Source organism: Oncorhynchus keta, chromosome 20 (genome assembly GCF_023373465.1).
Source record: "Oncorhynchus keta strain PuntledgeMale-10-30-2019 chromosome 20, Oket_V2, whole genome shotgun sequence".
Classification (NCBI taxonomy): domain Eukaryota; kingdom Metazoa; phylum Chordata; class Actinopteri; order Salmoniformes; family Salmonidae; genus Oncorhynchus; species Oncorhynchus keta.
This window is the reverse complement of record NC_068440.1, coordinates 6,705,989-6,722,968: the sequence shown is the minus strand read 5'-3', so window position 1 is coordinate 6,722,968 and position 16,980 is coordinate 6,705,989. Positions and strand designations below refer to the sequence as shown.

The following is a 16,980-nucleotide window of genomic DNA, read 5'->3' as shown; positions in this document are numbered from 1 at the left end:
AAAATGTAGCAAGATGACTTGGAGATAGGGGATGAAATGATGTATAGTCTAATGACAAACAAGTCAGATACAGCTACTTTTAAGTACTGTACTATGACTTAGTAACCTGTTTTATTATGAGTCACATTTACAGTAAAAATGTATGTTGTCTAATTGGGTGGAGTAGTGTTCTAACCGTAACTGTACATGGGGTGGCGTTCTTTTGATACTGCTGCGCAAGCGCATAATGAATTTATAAGCACCTCCTAGCGCATGCGCATTTCCAAATCTACAGGATCTGTTTTAAATCACTCAGAAGACAACGTATCCACAACACTGCTGGACATTTACGCATTATATTCCCTTTCTTAAATTATCCCCCCTCAGCTTCGCGATACCGCCCCCAATTTCAGTGTCGGTACGGAGCCGCCAGGCCGGGACAGAGACGGAGAGAGAGCCCTCGGCCATGGAAGCGCTCGGACCCGGTAAGAATATGATATGAGAATCCGGTGTCTGGAGAGTGTGCCCCTATTCATTGCTCAACTGGGGACCGTGGTTGTTGGTAGGCCTCGACGACAGAGAAAAAAAACAAACGAGCATATCAGGCCCAACGCGTGTAAGATGAATACAACGGAGATCAGGTTCTTACCGTGGCTACTACAGCTTGATGAACACATGTTATGCAAGACAAGACATTGTTTTCGTCAATCTTGGCTGCTGGTTTTCTAACTGAAGCGCGCAGCTCGATACTAGGGCTAGACGGCAGTGTGTGTGTGTGTGTATGTGTGTGTGTATGTGTGTGGGGGGGGGGGTTAACCAATGCCTTCCGTGTCGTGTATCTTATCCAGCCTATCGTTTCATCATCAAACACGCTTTTTTTCAGCTTTATGATGCGTTTAAAACGATTCCAGTTGAAATACGTATGCCCTCAAGCCCACATAGCTTTAGAAAATGTTAATATGAAGCCTGGTAGTTAGTGTGTCGATTGCACAATTAGCTGTCTTCCTTTCTACCTATTGAACGTGACGAGAGACGCTAACTAACGTTACAATGCTGCAGCACTGTCTTTGTTCACGCTGAAATATTTAAATGTCATCGACTGTTAGTTAGCAGTACATTATTTTAAAAACGTGTTGATATGCTTTCTTGGATTTCTGTCAGTGGTTTGGTCGCCTGGGGGTAAATGATCATGCTCCCGTGCATGCATGGAGTGGAGCCTGGCTTTTGAATAGATCGTGTGTACTCCATACGTACTCTTTAACAAAACCATTTTTACTGTGACGCAATGGCTACTAGTTGACTTAAAGGCTATCTATCACGTACGAGATGCTGCACTGCCAATTGGTTCTTTCACACCTGATATACAAATAACTTTAATGCAGCTGGTGTGAATTCCTATCCTTATTTTTTAAATTTTACCTTTATTTAAAAAACAAGTCAGTTAAGCAAGTCAGTTAAGAACAAATTCTTATTTTCAATGACTGCCTCCGAACAGTGGGTTAACTGCCTGTTCAGGGGCAGAATGACAGATTTGTACCTTGTCAGCTCGGGGATTTGAACTTGCAACCTTTCGGTTACTAGTCCAACGCTCTAACCACTAGGCTACCCTGCCGCCCCTAAAAGCGATTAACAAGTTATCAGCCTTTTTGTCGCCTGATCTTTACAGAAACAATTTTCCCCCAGCAATGAAACCCATGCGGTCGTTTACTACCACAAGCATATACATTCTTCTCAATTTCCTGTTTGCCACGCAGATGTTAAGTGTTACTTTAGGTGGAATTGATGGCCACAATGGCTACATCCATACACAAGCTTGGGCATTTATGCCTAGGCATATATAATGGAGTAATTAGCATTTTATGGTATACTGGAAGGCTTCAATGATTGTTTAACTGACTCATCAGCCCAGTGCATCATGTCTGCAGGTTTAAGTCCCTCCCCAGTCTCTCACTTGCACCAGAGTAAAAGCATGGAGGTTTTATGGTCATTGGGCCTGTATGTTGACCATGACTGAAGGTGGTTTTGTTTCTGTTACCACCACGAACCCTAACCTACTGCCTTTACCTGGAACTCCCAACCGCTAGGCCTAAGACTGTTGGCCACACTGTCACTCTTCAGACTTTTTTTTTATGTCAATTTAGACTGTTAGTTAGTCAACAACCAGTGCTCCTTATTTTAAGCTGGGTATGCTCAGTAATTTACTCACATTTATTAAATAACCAGACAGCAGTTTTGGCAGTGGTCCGCTTTCTCTGATGGCATTCTCGTTTGGTGCAGTGCAACCACGGTAACCAATTGGCTGTTTTATTTTTTTTAGATTGTCCCTGATTGGATTTGATCACCAAAGAATCACGATGTAGCCGCATTCTCACATCGTGACCATGTACAATGCTCTCATTTGCGTGGGCAGTGGGCTTGATCAGGGGCAATTTGCCTGAAGTGCATGTGACAGCCAGCCAAGCCCTGCAGGTTGTTGCTGCAGACTTGAATCCATAGTTGAGGTACCAGTGTGAGACCCCCCATTCAGGGAGGGATCTGGTGTAGGTTTGAGGACACGGAAGGGGTCCAGGCATATCACACAGTGACACACTGACAGCCCCTCTCAACTGCCCTGAGGCAGCAGCTGAGGGGGCTATATATAGATCCGGTGCTGTTCTTGGTGAAAGTGGGTGAGGTCGGGTTGACCCAACCTGACTTACACCTGCTGGGATCCCTCTCTCTGAACCTTACCTACAGCACATGCACACCTTTATACACCCCACACACACACCGTGTATCCCTGTGGCTGTTGTGGTTGGTCCCGTCGCAGTTACTATTACAGGGACGTGGTGTGAGAAGACGGGTGCGAGTGGAGTGTTTTAAGGAGGGGATGAGGATGTTTTTAGAAAGCAGAGGACAAAAGCAGTAAGCGTTGCCCTCCCTCCCTTGCACCCAGCCTTCAATCATGATAAACTCAACTCTCCCCTTTCCCTCTATGTTCTGAATCTTGAATGTCTAGGCCTAAGACAAACGTTTTTTAAGTGTCTACAGAGTAGGTAGGTTAAATTGGATAGTCCCCCCTATTTTGTAATAGTCTTTAACACCAAGGACAATTGAAATGTAAAACAAGTATACAATAGTGGTGCATCTCACTTCCCAACATCCACCCAAGTAATTGTCTCATTTTCATTGGCTGTATAAATTGCTAACTACATGCCTGTGAGTCAGTATTGGGGCTTGGTACAATAGGACTACACAATAAGTTGTGGGATATACACTGAATGTATGAGCCACATCCTGTATAAGACGTGTGGCGAGGCAGTGTTTGTGTTGTGTCTAGTGGTAATCCCCGCTGTCTCTGCAGACCCTCATCTGGCCTTGCTGCCGTCTGTCTGACGTGCTGCTCTTTGTCTGAGGCGAGCCCTGTGCATCAGTTTATGTTCTGGCTTCAAAGCTGACCAATTTTTGTTGGTCAGCTTTGATGAGTTTCTGAGCATCCTATCCATATAGCTTAGGTACCAATAATTGCACCCACCAGTGGTCACCGTGCTGCTTAGTCTCATTGCCAAAACAAACAAATTAGTCTGAGCCCTAAAGGCCTCTTAACTACTACTTACTTGTCCTTTCCTCTTAGTGCCATTTTAACAGGGTCTTATTCGTTAGAGCACACCGTAGCAGCAATTTTTGCTCCACAGACAAAACAAGCATTTCTTATTGAATAAGTTCAGGTAGCTCCTCACTGTTGTCTGTTTTCTTCCATTTGGTACACAGTGAATATGAAATGAATGTATCAACCAACAAATGTGTGTGTTTCTGTGTTTGGACCCCCCTATAGGCCCGCCGGCCCCGCCCTCCCTCTTCCAGCCCCCACGGAGGCCTGGCATGGGCACCGTGGGGAAGCCCATCCGCCTGCTGGCCAACCACTTCCAGGTGCAGATTCCCAAGATTGATGTCTATCACTACGATATCGACATCAAGCCTGAGAAACGGCCAAGGAGGGTTAACAGGTAAATACAACTGGGAAGGAGAGAAATGTCTCTTTTTGAGGAGAACTAGAAGGTGGAAATGGATTTTCAGAGAGAGGGGAGCTTAAGTTGATACGTTGAGGGTTTATTTTTTGGGGGTGGAGTTGAGGGAATGGAAGTGTGTATTTGTCAGTGAAACAAGTCAAACTCAAGTGAGTTGTACGTGTGAAAATAAAAATGGGTCTTTAACAGAGCAGCCGGTGGGAAGTTTATTTTTATTTAACCTTTTAACTAGGCAAGTCTGTTAAGAACAATTTCCTATTTACGATGACGACCTACCCCGGGCCAAACCCTATTTGAACAATTTGAATGTATAGGGAAGGACAGTCGAGACGGCTCTTTTTGTAAGCAGTACTGTCTGTGTGAATGCATTATCTGGCCATCTCATGATTTCTCCCCCCTCTCTCACAGGGAGGTAGTGGACACAATGGTTCGCCACTTCAAGATGCAGATCTTTGGTGATCGACAGCCGGGCTACGACGGGAAGAGGAACATGTACACGGCCCATCCACTACCCATCGGGAGAGACAGGGTAAGCAATCGTCTTTTAAGGTCTTAACGACTCTGGCACCTCTAGTTTTTGTGACCATGTAATGGGTCTGTTTCTCCTCCCAGGCACCCCTATCAGTTCCTGGAAGAGTTTTGAATAGCCTTTGTTTCGATAGGTGTTTTTCCTGCCCCATCCAGAACCACACGATTGATTTGCCCCAAACTCGATTGTCATCATTTGTGTTTTCCAGTCCTTGACAAGTTTGTTTAATGTGTACAAAACATGAGGAACGCCTTCCTAATATTAAGTTTTGCCCTCCGAACAGCCTCAATTCGTCAGGGCATGGACTCTATAAGGTCCATGCCCTTTCCACAGAGATGCTGGCCCATGTTGACTCCAATGCTTCCCATAGTTATCAAGTTGGCTGTATTTGTTTGTATTTGTTCGGGTGGTGGGACCATTCTTGACCATTCTTGATACACACAGGAAACTAATTGAGCTTGAAAAACCCAGCAGCGTTGCAGTTCTTGACACACTCAAACCAGATTGCCTGGCACCTACAACCATACCCCATTCAAAGGCACTAAAATCTTTTGTCTTGCCCATTCACCCTCTGAAAGGCACACGTACAGTGTGTTCGGAAAGTATTCAGACCCCTTCACTTTAAGCACATTTTTGTTACTTTACAGCCTTTTAATCTGTTTTATAATGAGTTTTTCCCCCTTGTCAAGGGGGACACACACAATACCCCATAATGACAGAGCAACCTTATTTACATAAGTAAATAATAAGTATGTAGACTCTTTACTCAGTACTTTGTTGAAGCGCCTGAAGCAGCGATTACAGCGTCTTGGGTGTGGCACTACATGCTTGGCACGCCTGTATTTGGGGAGTTTCTCCCATTCTTCTCTTCAGATCCTCTCAAGCTCTGTCAGGTTGGATGGGGAGCATTGCTGCACAGCTATTTTCAGGTCTCCAGAGATGTTTGTTTGGGTTCAAGTTCGGGCTCTGGCTGGGACATTCAGAGACTTGTACCGAAGCCACTCCTGCGTTTTCTTGGCTGTGTGCTTAGGGTCGTTGTCCTGTTGGAAGGTGCACCTTTGGAGGGACCTCAACTGTGGGACTATATATATATTTATAAATATGAGTCTACATGTGGTAAATTTGACTAGACATGATTTGGAAAGGCACACACACCTGTCTAATATATATATTATTTATTTATATTTATTATATATTTAATTTATATATATCAGGTTGGATAAAATATAAATAAATTATATATATGTATATATTAGACAGGTGTGTGTGTGCCTTTCCAAATCATGTCCAGTCAAATTTACCACATGTAGACTCCAATTTTATTTTTTATTTAACCTTTAACTAGGCAAGTCAGTTAAGAACAAATTCTTATTAACAATGACTGCCTAGGAACCGTGGGTTTAACTACCTTTTTCCGGGCCAGAATGACAGATTTTTACCTTGTCAACTTGGTGATTCGATCGAGCAACCTTTCGGTTACTGGCCCAATGCACTAACCACTATGCTACCTGCCGCCTGTTGTAGAAATACTTAAAGAATGATCAATGGAAACAGCTCAATTTTGAGTCTCATAGCAAATGGTCTGGATTATGTAAAAATGTTTTTGTTGAATAAAAAAAAAAGCTGTTTTCATTTTGGGACATTGTGTGTAGATTGATGAAGAACAACAATTATTGTATCTATTCTAGAATAAGGCCATAACGTAACAAAATGCAGAAGAAGACAAGGGGTCTGAATAATTTCCGAATGCACTGTAAGGTTTTGACAGTGCATGTCAGAGCAAAAACAAGCCATGATGTCAAAGGATTTTTCTTTAGACCTCTGAGACAGGGTTGTGTCGAGGTACAGATCTGGGGAAGGGTACCAAAAAATGTCTGCAGCATTGAAGGTCCCCAAGAACACAGTGGCCTCCATCATTCTTAAATGGAAGATGTTTGGAACCACCAGATTCTTCCTAGAGCTGGCCACCCAGCCAAACTGAGCAATCGGGAGAAGGGCCTTGGTCAGGGAGGTGACCAAGAACTCGATGGTCACTCTGACAGCGCTGAAGAGTTCCTCTGTGTAGATGGTAAAACCTTCCGGAAGTACAACCATCTCTGCATCACTCCACCAATCAGGCATTTATGGTAGAGTGGCCAGAGGGAAGCCACTCCTCAGCAAAAGGCACATGACAGCCCGCTTGGAGTTTGCCAAAAGGCACCTAAAGACTCTCAGACCAAGATTTTCTGCTCTGATGAAACTAAGATTGCGCTCTTTGGCCTGAATGCCAAGTGTCACATCTGGAGGAAACCTGGCGGTGGCATCATACTGTGGGGATGTTTTTCAGCGACTGGGAGACTAGTCAGGATCAAGGGAAAGATGAACAGAGCAAAGTACGGAGCAAAGTAATGAGAACCTGCTCCAGAGCGCTCAGGACCTCAGATTGGGGCGACGGTTCACCTTCCAACAGGACAGCGACCCTAAGCACACAGTCAAGACAACATGGGAGTGGCTTCGGCACAAGTATCAATGTCGTGGAGTGGCCTAGCCAGAGCCCGAACTTGAACCTGCTCAAAAATCTCTGGAGACCTGAAAATAGCTATGCAGTGATGCTCTCCATCCAACCTGACAGCTTTAGAGGATCTGCAAAACATTTTTGCTTTGTCATTATGAGGTATTGTGTAGATTAGGAAAGAAGAAAATGTAATCCCATTTTGGAATAAGGTGTTAATGTAACAATGTGGGGAAAGTCAAGTGGTCTGAATACTTTCCGAATGCACTGTAAATATACAATTCATAGGTAATTTCTCGCAAGGCTTAAAAATACTTTAACCTGTCTCTTCAGCGACACTGATTTTGAAGTGACATCAATAAGGGATCATAGCTTTCACCTGGATGCACCTGGTCAGTCTGTTATGGAAAGAGCAAGTGTTCTTCATGTTTTGTACACTCAGTGTGGTTCGAAGCGTGTCACAAATGTGTTTATTTGTGGCTTTCCTTGCTTTTCAACCATTTCCTAACACCCTGCCCTCTCCCTGTCTAGGTGGATCTGGAAGTAACTCTGCCGGGGGAGGGTAAGGACCAGATGTTCAAGGTGTCTCTGCAGTGGGTGTCAGTGGTGAGCCTGCAGATGCTCCTGGAGGCCCTGTCAGGCCACAACGAGGTCCCCGAGGACTCTGTTCAGGCCCTGGATGTCATCACCCGCCACCTGCCTTCCATGAGGTAAACATGGCTTATGCTATACATTTGCCAAGCTACAGAGTCAAAATTGGCTATAATGTGAGAAATGAAATATGAATACAATAATGTGTTTTGTCTTAATTTAAGGTTAGTCATTAGTAGGGCTGTTGCGGTGGCCGTGTTACTGGCAGTCAGCTGCAGTAAAATTCAACGTGAGTGTTGAGTCACCCTATTCTCCTCTTATGCACTCTGGACATGCGTTGGTAGTACCCAATTCGCTAACGATCATCAGGTCACTAATGGCCTGGTACTCCTTGTTCCTCTGACCACTGACATCAATGCAAATGAAATCGAAAATAACATCAACCACATCAAAACAGTATTATGTTTATACACAAGCTCTAATATGTGTATGGGTGTTTTAAATTAATCACCACCTTAGAAAACACTGTCCATATATATATATATATATATAACACTGTCAACTGTGTTTATTTTCAGCAAACTTAACATGTGTAAATATTTGTATGAACATAACAAGATTCAACAACTGAGACATAAACTGAACTAGTTCCACAGACGTGACTAATTGAAATGGAATAATGTGTCCCTGAACAAAGGGGGGGATCAAAATTAACAGTCAGTATCTGGTGTGGACACCAGCTGCATTAAGTACTGCAGCATCTCCTCCTCATGGACTGCACCAGATTTGCCTGTTCTTGCTGTGAGATGTTACCCCACTCTTCCACTAAGGCACGTGCAAGTTCCCAGACATTTCGGGGGAGGAATGGCCCTAGCCCTCACCCTCCGATCCAACAGGTCCCAGACGTGGTCAATGGGATTGAGATCCGGGCTCTTCTCTGGCCATGGCACCGAACGAGCAGTACGGTTGGTGGCATTGACATGCTGGAGGGTCATGTCAGAATGAGCCTGCAGGAAAGGTACCACATGAGGGAGGAGGATGTCTTCCCTGTAACACACAGTGTTGAGATTGCCTGCAATGACAACAAGCTCAGTCCGACGATGCTGTGACACACCACCCCAGACCATTACAGACCCTCCACATCGATCACATTCCATTCGGTGTAACGGTCATTCCTTTGACGATAAACATGAATCTGACCATCACCCCATGTGAGACAAAACACCTTCTCGTCAGTGAAGAGCACATTTCGACAGTCCTGTCTGGTCCAGCGACTGTGGGTTTGTGCCCATAGGCGATGTTGTTGCCAGTGATGTCTGGTGAGGACCTGCCTTACAACTAGAGGTCGACCGATTATGATTTTTCAACGCCGATACCGATTTATTGGAGGACCAAAAAAAAGCCGATACCGATTGATCAGCCTTTTTTTTTAGAATTGTCTTTTTAATTGTTTCTTGTAAGAATGACAATTACAACAATACTGAATGAACACTTATTATAACTTAATATAATACATCAATAATCAATTTAGTCTCAAATAAATAATGAAACATGTTCAATTTGGTTCAAATAATGCAAAAACAAAGTGTTGGAGAAAGTAAAAGTGCAATATGTGCCATGTAAAAAAGCTAACATTTAAGTTCCTTGCTCAGAACATATGAAAGCTGGTGGTTCCTTTTAACATGAGTCTTCAATATTCCCAGCTAAGTTTTAGGTTGTAGTTATTATAGGACTATTTCTCTGTACCATTTGTATTTCATATTTATTTTTTTATTTTACCTTTATTTAACCAGGCAAGTCAGTTAAGAACATATTCTTATTTTCAATGACGGCCTGGGAACAGTGGGTTAACTGCCTGTTCAGGGGCAGAACGACAGATTTGTACCTTGTCAGCTCGGGGGTTTGAACTCGCAACCTTCCGGTTACTAGTCCAACGCTCTAACCACTAGGCTACGCTGCCGCGTGTGAGAGAGAGTAAGTAAACGCACACACCAATTAAAATGATTGTGCTTTTTAAACAACATACAGTGTCCCGCATATTACGCAGGGCAGGAAAACTTACAAAAATGTCTTGGGTACATAATTGGACTCTAGCCTGTACGCCAAAATACATTCAGAGTTGGCCTACAATTAGTGACTTTGTATTTTATTTTGAATAGCTTACTAATAGGGCATTTTTATATTTGCATAGTTCATTGACTGACACATTCCCTTTAGCAACAGTATCTCACCACTGTGCATTTCAATCTCCTCCCCTCTCTCCCTCATTGCTTTCTCGAGCGCGCATCGAGAGGGGCTGTCAACCGTTTAATGACACCGGTTTCCTTCTGTAAACAGGTTACTATTCATTTTCCACAACAGATTTCACTTGGTTTCCCAAAGTATGTACTGGGTAGCTACAGGAACAGGATTGGAGAGCCCATGGCACACAGAGTTTGGGTGGAATATCACCTTTGCAGTGAGAGAGTGAAATAACTGGAGTATCCTACCCTCACATGAGTGAAAAACAAACCGGTGGGGAAGTGGCCTCCGTTCCAGTGCATACGGATGACATGAAATCACATTTTATTGGTCACGTACACGTGTTTAGCAGATGTTATTGCGGGTGTTTCTAGCTCCATCAGTGCAGTAACAAGCCATATCGAACACTTTCACATCCCACACAAACGTAAAGGAATGGAATTAAGAATGTATAAATATTTGGACGAGCAGTGTTGGAGCGGCGTAGACTAAAACACAGTAGAATAGAATACAAATGATTCATATGAGACGAGTAAAGCAAAATATGTAAACATTAAAGTGTCTAGTGTTCCATTTATTAAAGTGGCCAGTGATTTCTAGTCTGTATATAGGGCAGTAGCCTCTTATGTGATAGTGATGGCTATTTAAAAGTGTGATGGCCTTGAGATAGAAGCTGTTTTTTTAGTCTCTCGGTCCCAGCTTTGATGCACCTCTACTGGCCTCACTTTCTGGATGATAGTGGGGTGAACAGGAAGTGGCTTGGGTGGTTGTCCTTGATGCTCTTTTTGGCCTTCCTGTGACATCTGGTGCCGTAGGTGTCCTGGAGGGCAGGTAGTTTGCCCCCGGTGATGCGTTGGGCAAGCTGTTTTGGTACTTGCTCAAGTCATCAATAGCCTATCATTGCATCATGCTGCCCATATCTTCTGATTTCTAAGTCATTCTAAGGTTTGTATCATTCATAATTAAAGTTGACAAATAACTCTAAATCTAGTGTATAGGACCTGTTTCAAATGATCACTTTTATGCTCAACATAGCCACTTGATATGCACACTCGCTCCGGAATGGTTAAAAGCATTCCTTCCGATTTTATTCAGTTCAGTTATATTCTTATAAAATCACAAGATAATGGCACGGGACTTAAGCATATCTTGTCTGCTAAATTAACAAGCCTACAGCCAAAGAAGGCATGGCGCATAGCCAGATAGCAACTCCTTCTGTTCATCTGAAATACATTTTTCTTCAAGTCATGTTTCTTTTGACCTGCCTAAAATATACAGAACAAAAATATAAACTCAACATGCGACGTGTTTGTCCAATGTTTCATGAGCTGAAATAAGATCCCAGAAATGTTCCAGTCACATACAAAGGTTATTTCTCTAAGATGTTGTGCACATTTGTTTACATCCCTGTTTGTGAGCATTTCTCCTTTGCCAAGATACTCTGTCCAACTGACAGGTGTGTCATATCAAGAAGCTGATTAAGCAGCAGGATCATTACACAGGTTCACCTTGTGCTGGGGGAAAATAAAAGGCCCCTTTAAAATGTGCAGTTATGCCATACTACACAATGTCACAGATGTTTTGAGGGATTGTGCAATTGGCATACTGACTGTAGGAATGTCCACCAGTACTGTTGCAAGACAATTTAGTGTTCATTTCTCTCCCATAAGCAGTCCCCAATGTTGTTTTGGAGAATTTGGCATTTCGTCAACCGGCCTCACAACAGCAGACCACTTGTAACCACGCCAGTCCAGGACCTCTACATCCGGCTTCTTCACCTGCAGCGTCGTCTGAGACAAGCCACCCGGACAGCTGATGAAACTGTGGGTTTGCACAACTGAAGAATTTCTGCACAAATGGTCAGAAACCGTCAGGGAAACTCATCTGCAAGCTTGTAGTTCAGCCTTGTAACCGTCTTCAGTGGGCAAATGCTCCCCTTCAATGGCCACTGGCACGCGGGAGAAGTGTGCTTTTCACAGATGAATACCGGTTTCAACTGTACCGGGCAGATGGCATCGTGTGGGTGAGCAGTTTGCTCATGTCAACATTGTGATCAGTGCCCCATAGAGGCGGTGGGGTTATGGTATGGGCAGGCATAAGCCACGGACAACAAACAGAATTGCATTTCATCAATGGCAATTTGAATGCACAGAGATACCGTGACCAGATCCTGAGGCCCATTGTCGTGCCATTCATCAGCCGCCATCACCTCATGTTCCAGCATGATAATGCACGGCCCCATGTCGCAAGGATATTTACAGAATTCCTGGAAGCTGAAAATGTCCCCGTTCTTCCATGGCCTGCATACTCAACAGACATGTTACCCATTGAGCATGTTTGGGATGCTCTGGATCGACGTGCTCAACAGCATGTTCACGTTCCCGCTGATATCTAGCAACTTCACACAGCCATTGAAGAGGAGTGGGACAACCATGCCACAATCAACAGCCTGATCAACTCTATGCGAAGGAGATGTCACACTGCATGAGGCAAATGGTGGTCTCATTAGATATGGAATGCTTTTCTGATCCACGCCAACAGATTCATATCTGTATTCCCAGTCATGTGAAATCCATAGATTAGGGCCTAATGAATGTATTTCAACTGACTACTGCGTTACAGTTCATATAACGAAAATCAATCTTAAATTGTTGCATGCTGCATTTATATTTTTGTTCAGTGTAAATAAAGGATTGCGATTGTGTTGTAATTGATTTATTTAACTTTTTTTTTTTTTTAATGTAGATGTTCCAAAGGCGGCGCCTCAGCGGCTTGTAGGATTGGAGATGTTAAACATGTCTGTTAATTAACGGGTCAATTACCGTGAGATCGACAGTCTTTCGCATGACCGGTTGACAAAATGTCATGACCCCCATGGCTTTTATAACATGGCCCCATAACATCTCTTATCATACTATCAGTTGTTGTTCTTGGCATTGTTACTGCTTGGTATCCTATATCAAATGGCTTTGCCTATATAGACAGTGAATAACTCTATGGCCTGTTACCATACAAAATGACCAAACGAGTAACTCTGCCTATTGAGTTACTCCATAAGAACAAAAGTGAGACCTTATTTTGGAGATGTATTTTTTTTCCCCCAGAGGGAACTTGCGTTGTGTCATAAAGATCTCTCACAGAATAAGCTTGTCCGGCATTTATTTATTCAGCTCCTAACGGACTGTCCATGTGGCTGTTTCCAGGTACACCCCAGTGGGGCGCTCCTTCTTCTCCCCTCCGGAGGGCTACTACCACCCCTTGGGCGGAGGGAGGGAGGTGTGGTTCGGCTTCCATCAGTCGGTCCGTCCTGCCATGTGGAACATGATGCTCAACATCGATGGTAAGAGCAGTAGTCAATACATTGACAAAAAAAAAAATCCCAGGCTGTGTGCTTTAACATAGATTGATGGTTTCACCCCCCCCCACAGTCTCCGCCACTGCTTTCTACCGTGCCCAGCCCGTGATTGAGTTCATGTGCGAGGTGCTCGACATCCAGAACATCAACGAGCAGACCAAGCCACTCACCGACTCCCAACGCGTCAAGTTCACCAAGGAGATCCGAGGTGGGTGGGGACCTGCAGGTCAGACCAATGTTTTTACCGTGTTTCTACACACCAAGTCTGCATCTGAAATGGCACCCTATAGACGTGTTAGCTGACAACGTCAAGAAAACTATGCGCACGCTTCAATGGGGCAGAAGGCTCTGTGTTGTTGTGATTCTGGATGGCCAGATGGCTAGCAACAATGACAAGAAGCTGCCATGTGGGGTATCGTAGGTGTCTCGTTTCAGTTAGTTTTATATTTCTCTTGATACAATGTCTTGTTTTGACTGATGTCACGTCTATGCAAATATGTCAAAAATTCGCAAAAATTCGCTATTCAACAACTGTAATGATGTATTTGAGACAAGTGCTCATTGTGCAAATGTAAGTTTGTTTTCAATAAATATTGGGAGACTAAATCTAGTTTACATGTTGTCAACAGTCTAAGCCAACCCCGTCTGTTTTGCCCCATAGTTGTGCACGCATCGGTTTTGTTGCTAAGCAACCAAGCAGTCTATTCACTATATAATGCACTACTTATGGGTCCTGGTCAAAAGTAGTACACTACATAGGGACGGGTGACATTTCGGAGGTGAACCACACCTTTATTAGACAGCATCCACCCACCCAGACAATTGTAGTGTACCTCAGGGTCGTGTGTCAAGTCCATTTCAATTCAGGAAGCTTAAGCATTGTGAAGAATCTTTACTGAAAATAAATTACCCTTTTATAACTTTCAATGGAAATGAATTGAGATGGATTTGACACCCATCTGAGATGTACACCCATAATCTGCACTGTGGGCTGAATCCTAACGTAAGATATGCGTGCTTGACTCTAACTTACTGTAACTTTTGTTGTACCATGCATTGCTGTGAATGGGTTTGAGTTATGCACAGCAATAGTAAGTTCGAGTTAGGCCATTTTGACAGTCAGAGTGACTCGCCAACTGTCTACATTTTCAATGTCAATGATGCTTAAATGTCTCTTTTCAAACTCCACTCGTTATATCTCCCCCGTCTTCGTCTGTGGCCGTATTTTGATGTGCTCTTCTGGGTGTTTCTATGCGTATGTTTTTCGCTCCCAGGTCTGAAAGTTGAGGTCACCCACTGTGGTCAGATGAAGAGGAAGTATCGCGTGTGTAATGTCACTCGCCGCCCCGCCAGCCACCAAACGTAAGTGCTGCACTCGTCGCTACACATTCCAGTTAGGGGCTTTCACATGTCCCTGCGGCCCTAGCTGTCCTACGTGACTTTTCTCTTCTGATTTCTATTATTATTATTATTATTATTTTTTATTTTTTTATTTTTATTTTTTAAATTTCTCTCTTGATGCAGAAAACCTATGACGAGATGCATTGCTCTTTCCTTTTTATTTTTCTGTTTTGGTTTATTAATACGATTTGTTGGTATGTATTTTGTCCTTGTCTGCCTGTTGCTCAGGTTCCCCTTACAGCTGGAGAATGGCCAGGCCATGGAGTGTACCGTGGCTCAGTACTTCAAGCAGAAGTACAGCCTACAGCTGAAATATCCCCACCTGCCCTGCCTACAAGTGGGACAGGAACAGAAGCACACCTACTTACCCCTGGAGGTAAGAGAGTGGCTCTAAAAGACACACACACACACTCTACAAATTAACTCCTACTGTATGTATAGAGTGCACTCAAGATATCGCTGCAAGTTTCTCTCACGGTGGCCTTCCAAGCGTTCGTGGCTTTGACGAAATTGCCCGAAGGCCTCACTGATGCACCTATGCATTGTTGGGGGAAAAAAAGGAATGGTTTGGGACGTAGGCATGGCCAGACTTTAGTTTCCAGTTTACTGCAGTTCATTAGGCACCAAATGGACGGAAACTAGAGTACCTGTCCCATAAGAAACAATCATTTTTCATGTTTCTCCATTACTTGAATACGGCGTTATTCAGTAACTAGCTATTCTCCGTCCGCATACAGGTTTGTAACATTGTGGCCGGGCAGCGCTGCATCAAGAAGCTGACAGACAACCAGACCTCCACCATGATCAAAGCTACAGCACGTTCTGCACCCGACAGGCAGGAAGAGATCAGCCGACTGGTGAGTCATTACTACTCCCTCAGTGGCGCAAGTGTGAACTGCAACACAGGAAGTGGAGAGCTGTAGTCTGAGGCAGCCGGGAGGTTTTTTGCAAGGAAAATGCCCTGTTGGGTCTTTTGAGTGTTTTTCCATGTCAGTGTTACTGTTTTCTAAAGGTGTGTGTGGTTGTCCAGAAATGGTCCCCAGTCTTGAAACGCCAACCTCGGTACACATATCTCTTGCCTGGCGTCATATGGTTTCTCTACTCTGAATATTAAATTTCCCCCCAAATCATTGAGGCTGGGTTAGTGTAAAGTAACTGTTTGTGTAAAAAAGGCTTTATGAATTGATTGAGCCATTACTGGTATTTGTGACAGTCGATTTTAGGTAGAACTCTAAATGATTGATTCACGATTAAAAATGTGACCCATCTTGATTCGGTCCTTTTATAGTAACTTTTTACATTATTTTTTACATTGGATAAAAGTAGAGACTCTTGAGCTAGAAAATGGTATATCATACACTGCATTTGATATACTTGTAACCCCACTTTTGAGAAAATGGCCTGTGAATGTTTTGGTAAACCTACTGGAGAGCTCTTCTTTGTCTACACCCATTCAGCATCGTTCACACCCTCTTAATCCTTAGCTCCGCCCATCTCTTTCAGGATTCACGTGTTAGGCCGTGTGCTAAACAGTGTAAGTTAGTGTAGTAAACAACCAAAGATAAAGACTTAAAGGGGTGAAATTAGTAGTAGAAATACACAATCTAGTCCTTGGCCTACATCATAATCGGTCTTTGGTGCAGGTCATGTTAACATTACCGTCTCTGGTAAACATGCACAGGATACAGAAGGTGTAAAAGGTACAGTGAAATGGTTACCTGCGTAGTGGCGTCTTTTGTTTAGACCAGGGGTTCTTAAACTTGTTCAGCCTGGGACCCAAATTCGAAATTCTGTGTTTTTCCTGGGACCCAAGCATATGAAAACAACATGCAACTACACATAAATATCCCTACATGTAATTGCCCTTATGCCTAAAACAAATGCAACAGACAAACAAACAACAATGAAATAAATAGCAATTCATGTTTATCTGTCTAGGTTGAAACAGTTGCTGCTCAGTTTTTGATAGTGCAACCCTAAGTAACAGTACAGATAACAAATTACTGTAGAAAGTATTGTTTAAAAAAAGTCTAGGTTGGAACTGTTGCTGTTAAAATACAATAAATGTTTTATTTTGAACTGGAATAAACTGATTGATCACATCACACAGAGAAAACACACTGTTCTAATGAGAGGTGTGTGTGGCTGGTTGAAGTTTTCAACAAGTATGTTTGTTCTGGGCTAAATTCTGGACAGTGCAACCCTGAGGTAATCCTCAGCATTGAGCGTTTCTGTACTTGTTTTTATTTTTTAAGTACACCAGAGTTGAGGACCAGAACATCTACTGCTTTCTCAGTCAGGCAGGGAACTGCTTCCTGCTGTAGATGAGCAACCCAACTGCTGTAGATGGTTTTTGCCTCCAAAAAGCATCTTGCTTCAATCAGTT

At 43.4% G+C, this 16,980-nt stretch overlaps 1 protein-coding gene across 3 annotated transcripts in view; it reads left to right on the top strand.

Annotated features, from left to right (window-relative positions):
• The first annotated feature begins 257 nt into the window (after positions 1–257).
• LOC118399226 (protein argonaute-4-like) overlaps positions 258–16,980 on the top strand; it is a 32,410-nt gene continuing 15,687 nt past the window's right edge. Inside the window, exons 1-9 of one of the 3 annotated variants that reach the window (XM_035795133.2) lie at positions 258–464; positions 3,794–3,965; positions 4,395–4,515; positions 7,538–7,716; positions 13,042–13,178; positions 13,267–13,401; positions 14,468–14,555; positions 14,823–14,970; positions 15,332–15,451. In XM_035795133.2, the coding sequence (XP_035651026.1) occupies positions 446–464; positions 3,794–3,965; positions 4,395–4,515; positions 7,538–7,716; positions 13,042–13,178; positions 13,267–13,401; positions 14,468–14,555; positions 14,823–14,970; positions 15,332–15,451 (1,119 nt within the window). In that variant the 5' untranslated portion in view covers positions 258–445. Of the gene's footprint in view, positions 465–3,781; positions 3,966–4,394; positions 4,516–7,537; positions 7,717–13,041; positions 13,179–13,266; positions 13,420–14,467; positions 14,556–14,822; positions 14,971–15,331; positions 15,452–16,980 lie in introns of all 3 variants that reach the window. The other 2 variants (XM_035795130.2, XM_035795134.2) reach the window with 2 other exon arrangements.